Consider the following 9,789-nt stretch of genomic DNA (forward strand, 5'->3'; position numbering starts at 1 on the left):
CTTTTGGTCAACTGGTAGGCTGGTGGCGTCCTACACACATTATATTGTTCTTTTGTTGAGCGATTGGTAAAAATAGGGTTCATTCGGCATAAACCGGAAACTACACCGAATTAGCGATTTTTGGATAGCTACTTTGAATTGTCATATTTGGTTTCTAGTTTCGCTAACCGAACTAAGAAGAAACGAATGGTAGAAACCAAAATTTGGATTTATACCAAACACCCACCTATCTATAGATACGAGTAGCGGGCAAATGTGTATACCCATATGCTTATCACACGGCTAATCTGGGACCAGACTATCAGTGAGGCATGTTTTCTCGCCCGCCACTAGTATCTGGCTAGATTATTAGTGGCGATTGTCATCACCTGTTCATCACTGGTGAGACCCCGCCTATAAGCAGTTTTCCAGTAATGGTCTTCGGTGAGAAGATGTCCCACCAATCCGCTAGTGCCTTCGGCCCGTTGTGGAGTATGGTGGATGCGACTATCGAAGGACCGCTTTTAAGATGTGATTGGTACACCACCGGGGTGAGAAGTTTTTATCATGGCCTTTATTGGTCGAGCTCAACAGCAATAGACTTACGTCCTTACCTTCTTGAAAATGTTGGCTACTTGTTGTTGTGTTGATCTTCACTGACAGGTCTTGGTGATCAGGATGAATTTTTTTGTCCGGTCCATCTCCAGCTGGATGTGGCGACAATGGCGCGAGAATGTCTATCCCTTCTTAAATGCATGGATGTGAAAGAAGCCGACTTAGTTGTATGTGTTTATTTTATTTCTTGTAATGATTCACTTGTGGTTGCTTTTATTTTGTACCCTACTCAATAATTAATTAAATGGTTGTTGTGTTTTTCAAAAAATAATAAATAAACATGGTTATGTGCACCACAATGATGCATAGGCCGGGGTTCGGAACTACTCTGCACACGACACTTTAGAGACGATCTTTGGACGATTCGTTCTTTGAACGGTAGCATAACACGATCTAATGGATGCTTTTGGCTATCGTGCAGAAATCGTGCACACAGCCATCGTCTGTCTAGCACTGCTCGCCGGGGTTTAACCTCCTCTTGAAAAAATGGAGATAATTATCAAAGACAGGCATCATTGCATAAACGCAAGAACACAAGGGGGAATTAAGCACGCCGATCTCCGCCTTTTGGTAACTGGATCGGCCGGTGGCGTTGTTCACATACTATTGTACTACTGTTCTTGTGTTGCACGAGGCAGGACCAGAGCCTTAATTCGCAACGTCCTGTCTCTCTCCTACAGCACAGGCACAGGCTCCATCGTGCTGTGCTGTTCCATGGATGTCCTTTTATTTTGGAGATCATCATCCTTTAATTTCGACCTCCTCATTATTAAGTTTAATGCACCTCTTCTTCTCCCTCCTCCCTTCCACAGGCAGCTGCCCGCCGTGAACTCCACTCTCTTCATCATCGGCGTCATAGGTCTCCGCAGACATTTTTTTTCTTTCTTTCTTTTAAAAAAAAGAGGCGTGCTCCCAGTCTCTGCATCTTTTGATGCACATAATCATTTATTAAAATAATAGGTTGAAACAATTAGTCTCGAACATAAGCAAAAAGTCGAAGTAAATAAATACCACAACCGATGAAAATAGGGCTAGATAACTAAACACCTATCCTATTATTAGACCGCCATCCAAACCGGTTGTATGTATTCCGTGCAACCATCTTCCATTGGGCTGCACCCAATATTCATATGCGCCATATGGTCCGCATGGCTAAGCAAAGACCACGTACGGATCCAGGTAGACGCTCTGAAGATGGCCTGCAAAATTTTGATGATGGTTTGTCTGTTAAAGGCGGCGTCATTTCGACAATTTCATAAAGCCCAAAGCAATGCACATGCTCCCACTCGAATATGTGCCGCGGTCTGAGGCGCTACCCCAGCCAACCATTTCTCAAAAAGATGTGATATCGTGAGAGGCGGAGTGACGTTAAACGCAACGTGAATAGCTCTCCAAAATAACTTAGCAAGCGGGCATTTGATAAACACATGTTCTATTGTTTTATCCTGATCACAAAAGCAACATCTTTTACTTCCTTCCTAATTGCGCTTAGCTAGGTTATCTTTAGTTAGAATTACACCCTTATGCATAAACCACATAAACACTTTTATTTTCAACGTCACCTTAACTTTTCATATATGAACCATCCTTCGAATAGTCCCGGTGTTAATCAAATTCGTGTACATGGATTTAACCGAGACAACTTTTGACACGGATAGCTTCCAGTGCAAAAAGTCTACTACATCAGAAAGGTTAACCTACATTAACCTACGCACGAGAGATAGCCATCTATCCCACTGCTCACCCATAAGGGACCGCCGAAACTGCATGTTAAGAGGAATGGATCCCGACACTGTAGCAACATAGACCTCTTTTCGTTGTGCAATGTTATAAATGTGAAAACTAGGGTTAAGCGTATGCATGTTGCAGGGACGCGTACGTGTTAATATAGGGCCGAAGCCAGGATAGATACAAGGTTAGTTGGGCTCGGATTGATCCACAAGTTAGCTAACAACCTGATAAGATCATATCTCAGAGTCCCAACAGAATACACAACACGCACGCACAATTACAACACATATATGGTTTATATACTCCACCGTATATACTTACAATGTTTAACACTCCCCATCAATCACAACTATCCAAGTTGAGATTGCGTCTAAAGGCCTCAAGCTGCTTGAGAGTAAGGGGCTTAGTGAATCCATCTGCAACTTGATCTCCAGTAGGTATGAACCTAATATTCAACAACTTATCTGCCACCCTTTCGCGAACAAAATGATAATCTATTTCAATATGTTTAGTCCTGGCATGAAAAATAGGATTAGCAGACAAATATGTGGCACCAAGATTATCACACCAAAGTGATGCAGCTTTTGGATGATAAACACCCAATTCTGTCAGCAGATTCTGAACCCAAATAATCTCTGCAGTGGCAATGGCCTGGAAACAGTGGGTTGCTTGCGAGCACACCAAGATACCAAATTACCTCCAAGAAATACCGCAAAGCCTCCTGTTGATTTTCTGTCATCAGGACAACCTGCCCAATCTGCATCTGAGAAAGCACTTACTAGCATTGAATCTGACTTACCAAGTTTAAGACCATGATCCTTGGTTCCTTGAAGATATTGAAGTATCCTCTTAACTGCTGTCCAATGCACACTAGTAGGAGCATGTAAGAACTGACAAACTTTGTTTATTGAATAAGAAATATATGGCCTAGTCAAAGTCAAGTATTGAAGTGCTCCTACAATGCTCCTATACCTGGTTACATCCTCTGCTCCAAGTGCTTCTCCATCATGCAGGGACAGTTTTTCAGAAGTAGACAGAGGCGTGGATGAAGGCTTGCAACCCTTCATGCCTACTTTCTGAAGTATTTCTTGTACATACTTTCCTTGTGACAGCACAATTCCTTCTTTAACAGATTTTACCTCGATTCCAAGGAAGAAGTGAAGACTTCCAAGGTCTTTAAGTGCAAACTCCTTGCCCAAGTCCTTAAGAAGGGCTTCAACAGCACTAGGTGAAGAACTTGTAACCACAATATCATCAACATAAATGAGCATAAAAATGGTAATCCTATGCCGATGATAAAAGAATAGTGACCTGTCCCCCTTTGAAGGAGAGAACCCTAGAGACTGTAACTTTGACGACAGTCAAGAATACCAAGCTCTAGGTGCCTGTTTTAATCCATACAGTGCCTTATCAAGTTTGCAAATGTGACATGGAAACTTTAAGCTTTCATACCCAGGAGCTTGTTTCATGAACACTTCCTCTTCCAGAACACCGTGCAAGAACGCGTTCTTTACATCTAGTTGTCGAATGCACCAATTTCTAGACACTGCAATTGAGAGAATTAATCTGATAGTGGTTGCTTTGACTACAGGACTGAACGTGTCCTCGTAGTCAATTTCATACCTTTGCTTAAACCCTTTTGCAACCAAGCGTGCCTTATACCTATCAACAGTACCATCAGATTTCTGCTTGACTTTGTAGACCCACTTGCAGTCAATAACATTCCTCCCCTTAACTGGAGGCACCAAACGCCAAGTTTTGTTCCTCATAAGAGCATCATATTCCTCATCCATGGCCTCCTTCCACCGACGTTCTCCAAGGGCTTCTCCCAAATTTTGCAGTTCACCTATGGCACAAAAAGAACCCCAATGGACACAACCATCGTTATAAATCTTAGGCCTGATAATACCACTCTGTGACCTGGTATGAGACCGCGGAGGAGGAGGCGGAGCTGGACGTGAGACATGTTGTTGGAGGCGATTTGAAGAAGCAAACACAACAGATCCAGAATCCGCAGAAAATCCACCCAAGAACTCCTGGTGGAGCTCCTGTGTTGGCTCAGCGCAATCAGCCTCGACGCGCGCGCCAGCCACTCCAAAACTGCCACTTGTCGCTGCCAGCAATGCGTTAGGCAATGACGAGGCGGAATCGCCCAATCCAGCGGGCGCGCTCGTTCCCGAGGAAGACCGACCGGATGAGGACCCGCCTGGTCCCGTCACAGGCGCAGCCCGTGGCCGACCAACGCCATGCATGGGGGGACCCACCTGGTCCCGCAACAGGCGCGCGCCGCGGGTTCGTAGCGCGGATCGCGACTGGCCGACGCCATGCAGGGGGGCCCACCTGGTCCCGCGACAGACCGCGGCGCAGATCCCAGAGGAGATCCTCCTGACGCGCCTGCTTCAGCAGATCCCGAGAGGATCCCGCCCTGATCTGCTCCGGGATCAGCAGGCGGATCTTTTGCGGCTGGAAAGGAGGACTCTATGGCCTGCATAAAATCATGGAGATTTTCTTCCATGTTTGCACTGTTTTCCTGCACACTTTCATCAGAGTTTTGATCAAAGGAGTTATGGGGCATTGACACATGATCATCAGCATCTTCTACACCCCCGAGAACAAAGTTGGGTGATGGCAGAAGATGAGAGGGAAGAAGAACAAGTTCTTTACGAAGTTGAGCGCCGGCGTTAGGGTGGAGTTTTGCAAAGGGAAAAATTTGCTCATCGAAAACCAGATCACGGGAGACATAGATGCGACCCGTGGCAACATCCAAACACTTGTAGCCTTTGTGAAGGCTACTGTACCCAAGAAACACACACTGTTTCGAGCGGAACTCAAGCTTATGTTTATTGAATGGACGAAGGTTGGGCCAGACGGCACAACCAAATATGCAGAGAAAAGTGTAGTTTGGTTTAGTGCCAAAAAGACGCTCAAGAGGAGTCTGATTATTGATGACTTTACTAGGAACACGATTTATGAGGTACACCGCCGTGAGAAACCCCTCGTCCCAAAATTTGAGAGGAATATAAACTTGAGCAAGAAGGGAGAGACCAACCTCCATGATATGGCGGTGTTTACGTTCAACGGATCCGTTTTGCTGATGAGCATGTGGACAGGAGACATGGTGAGTGATACCTATGCGCTCAAAAAACGAATGAAGTTTTTGGTATTCACCTCCCAAGTCCGTTTGCATGGCAAGAATTTTGCGATCAAAAAGATGTTCAACATGTTGCTGAAAGAGATTAAACTTTGCAAACACATCAGATTTATTCTTAAGCAAATAGATCCAACTGGACTTACTAAAATCATCAATGAAAGTGACATAATATTTTTGTTTGCCAACAGAAACGGTTTCAGGACCCCAAACATCTGAAAAAACTAGCTCTAAAGGAGCTTTTGATTCACTAATAGAACGAGAATATGGAAGGTTATGGCTCTTGGCCATCTGACACGAATCACACACATGAATGTGATCTTGCTTATTTGATACTGGAAGACTAAAATCTCAAAGAATTTTCTGGACCATCGGAAAAGCAGGATGCCCTAGGCGTTTGTGCCATCTTGAGGTGGATGGCTTGACCACACTGAGAGCTTGTCGAGGAGTGGCATCATGGCGGCCAGAGACAGGAAACAGGCGACCCCTAGTCCTGTTTTGAAGCACGGTTCTCCGAGTGGCCCGATCCTTAACAAAAAAGATTTTGGGGTAAACTTCCAAGAAAGCATTGTTATCTTTGATAAGTTTATAGGCAGAAAGAAGGCTTTGATCGGCTTGAGGAGCATGGATGATATTATTAAGATGCAAGGAGCCGTGAGGGGTAGTAAGAACTGAATGACCAATGTGGGCAATGTCCATACCTTGACCACTCACGGTGTGGATTTGCTCCATGCCGGTGTAGCGACCGTGGACCGCAAGCTTTTCCAGTTCTCCCGTCACGTGATCAATTGCACCAGTGTCAAGATACCAATTGGTATCAACTCCATAGGCGTGGGCAGCGTTGGCCAAGCGGTGTCCTCCACCACCATCACGTCCTCCGCCACCACCGCCTCCTGCGGGGTTGCGGACGTTGTTGTTGAAGTTGCGATCGTAGCGCTTCTTGCAGCGCCATGCACCATGCCCTTCAAGCTTGCAAATCTGGCACTTCTCGCGCTCGCGGTCACCGCAGTCACCACCTCCTTGCCGCAGGCCACCTCCAAAGCCGCCACCACCGTGGTTGCCAGGGTAGTGGGCGCCCGTGTTGTTGTTGATGTAGCCGCGGGAGCCACCTCCAATGTTGTCGCCGCCCCTTGAGTTGCCGCGGCCTCCACCCCTTGCCGCCAGATTTTCAGAGTGGAGAGCGGTGTTTTGGGCAGCGATGCGAGCTTCAGCCGACAGCAGCAGGGAGAAGAGCTCGCTGAGGCCGATCGGCTGCTCGGTGGCGGTGCGGGTGGAGATGGCCGAAACGAAGCCGCTGTAGTCAGGGTCGTGGAGGAGGCCTTGCAGGATGTGATCGACGATGTCATCTTCATCCAGGGGCTTGCCTGCAGCTGCCAGCTCGTCGGCAATGCTCACCATCTTGGTGTAGTAGGCCGCGGTAGACATGTCCCCTTTGCGGGTGTGCTCGATGGCCGAGCGGAGCTGGATAACCCTAGCCCTTGACTGCGACGAGAAGCTTTGCAGCAGGATATTCCAGATCGATGTGGCGGTGGTGTGGGAGCTGACCTGCAGTAAGACCTCACGGGAGAGAGATGAGATCAAAAACGTGAGGATTTGCTGGTCTTGAGTAACCCACATAGCATGCTCATGATTTGGCGAGGACGTGGTCTCCTTCTTGCCGGCGACGTCCTTCTCGGTGTAGAGCACGGCGGCTGGCTCCTTGATCGAGCCGTCCAGATAGCCCATCAGCCCCGCCCCCTTGATGTGTGGCAAGACCTGCGCCTTCCACACCAGGAAGTTCTCCCGGGTCAATTTCTCGGTGATGGTATGACCAAGGAAGGCGATGGAGGGGGTGGCCATGGCGACAGCTGAGGAGGAGCTCGACATCTAGATGCGATGGAAAAGGATAGCTTTGTATACCATGTGAAAACTAGGGTTAAGCGTATGCATATTGCAGGGACGCGTACGTGTTAATATAGGGCCGAAGCTAGGATAGGTACAAGGTTAGTTGGGCTCAGATTGATCCACAAGTTAGCTAACAACCTGATAAGATCATATCTCAGAGTCCCCAACAGAATACACAACACACACGCACAATTACAGCACATATACGGTTTATATACTCCACCGTATATACTTACAATGTTTAACAATAAAGCGATGGATACTGCAAGGCTAATGGGGTTTCTCCTAACCAGATGTCCTCCCAAAACCTAGTATCATGTCCATTTCCTACAATGAATTTAGTCCCAAGTATCCTCCCAGGTCTGCGCATGCATGCTTCACTTTCTCTCTCTCTCTCTCTCTCTCTCTCATATCTCATCTCTTTGTTCTTCGTTCTTTATTCTTTGACCATACAGTTTTGATCTTTGTGTGCCGCAGGGAACATCATCTCGGTTCTGGTCTTCATTTCTCCCACGCGGCGGGGTGTCGGCCAGCGTGCAGGATGGTTGACTAGAGGCGAGGAACACGGCGAGGGCGGTGCCGGCGTGGAGGCGGCCGAGCTAGAGATAGAGGTGGCCGCACGGGAAAGAGAGAATCTTTCGCTGAGGCTTGAGTTCGGCTGCTTAAATTTGAGATAGAAGAGACACTTCTTGTAAACATTTTGAGAAGTTAAACCAAACAAGAGTTTGGTTATGTGCGGCACACAAAGATCAAACCGAGATAGGACTGCTCCTTTGTGTGCTGCAAGTGAATCGTTTGAGGAGCTAAGCTCCTTTAGTGGTTTGGCTAGAAATACTCTTGATGGGACTGCTCAAATGAGCACCTCACCTTCATTGAGTCCCATGAGGCCATGCTGGTCTGATCTGGATCTCACACTGCCTTGTGCCTTGTGTGCAGCATTTGCAACTGCAGTAGCTGCCAAGATATCAACAGGACCAGAGACATGGACAAGCAATCCTACAGTAAGCTGCTAGAGTATAGCCCTTCGATCGATGCGCTGTAACCGACGGCGCAAGAAACCAATGTGCTCCACTGCTTTGTTCATGGCTGGACCACTTTTTTTTTATCAGCCAACCGATGAATTTTGCTATGAAAAAACAAGTGATAATGAAGTTCACAATTGGTTACCGGAAATTGTCTTTAGGCATTGGATTTTGGACAGCGAAGTCTCTCAGGCTTATGACGATCGAAAACCACCAGTAAATAGTGACATTCCATTAGTAGGGTCTGCAGAATATTGAGAAACACCAGACCTTGGCCAGATTAGCTAATTCTGTGTTGTTGGCTCAAAGCAGGAATCAAAACAGTAGAGCAGCAAACATTCGGGACCATGGTTCAGCCGAACCTATGGTCCATGTTGTACGATTTAATCAACCATGTGGATCTGTGACATGCATGTCAACTGCATTTTTTAATCAATCATGCATGAATCCTCATGAATAGACATGCATGTCAACTGCATTTTCTAATCAACCATGCATGAATCCTTATGAATAGACATGCATGTCAATTGCATTTTCTAATCAACAATACATGAATCCTTATGAATAGTGTCTAGAAATTAATGGTATCGAGCGTAGGTTCGGCTGAACCATGGTTCCGTAAAACATTTTCGCACAAGTCTCTCACAGATCAGAGTCTATAAGATCTCATAGGACAAACGGTGGATTATTTGCCTTATCTTTTTGGACAACAAAAAGTTGAAGTAACACGTGAAATTGCATTCAGATCGTAATCTCAAACATCAAACTGAAGGCGAAGAGAAGAGCACAAACAAACATGACATGGTCTCAAGAAAGAACGGAAATGAACCAAGGACCTACGGCAGGCACGGTCGGCCAAGATGAACAAATGAAAACGGAGATAATTGCAAAGCTAGAAAACAAAGGCGGGGGAAATAAGCACGCCGGTCAGCCGGATCGGCCGGTGGCGTTGCTCACAAGTTGTACTGTTCTCATGTTGCACGAGGAAGGAGGAGTACTACGTACTCCCTCTGTTCCAGAATATAAAAACGTTTTTAATATTATGCTAATGTTAAAAATGTTCTTATATTTTGAGATGGAGGGAGTAGGTAGGACCAGATCGAGCTTCAATTCGTGGCCTCCTGTCTCTCATACAGCACAGGCGCAGGCTTGGTCCTGCTGTGCTGTGCTGTCCGATGGCCATGGGGTGGATGTCCTTTTATTTTGGAGGAGGTCGTCCGTCCTTTTGTCCTCCTCATTAGGTTTGATGCACCTCTTCTTCCTCCTCCTCCCTTCCACCGGAGCAGCCGGGTTTATCTTTATCGGCTAGCTGCCACCTGCGCCTGCACGCCATGAACTCCACTCTCTTCATCATCGGCGTCATAGGTATGCGCATGCATCCTTGAATCTCTCTCTCTCTCTCTCTCTCTC

The 9,789-nt window shown here is 46.6% G+C and overlaps 1 protein-coding gene across 1 annotated transcript in view; it reads left to right on the forward strand.

Annotated features, from left to right (window-relative positions):
- Positions 1–9,508: 9,508 nt before the first annotated feature.
- The window catches only part of LOC123102164 (bidirectional sugar transporter SWEET17), a 3,880-nt gene continuing 3,599 nt past the window's right edge, over positions 9,509–9,789 (forward strand). Inside the window, exon 1 of the mRNA XM_044523464.1 lies at positions 9,509–9,744. Coding sequence (XP_044379399.1) covers positions 9,711–9,744 — 34 coding nt within the window. The 5' untranslated portion in view covers positions 9,509–9,710. The remainder of the gene's footprint in view (positions 9,745–9,789) is intronic.

This window comes from Triticum aestivum, chromosome 5A (genome assembly GCF_018294505.1).
Source record: "Triticum aestivum cultivar Chinese Spring chromosome 5A, IWGSC CS RefSeq v2.1, whole genome shotgun sequence".
NCBI lineage: Eukaryota > Viridiplantae > Streptophyta > Magnoliopsida > Poales > Poaceae > Triticum > Triticum aestivum.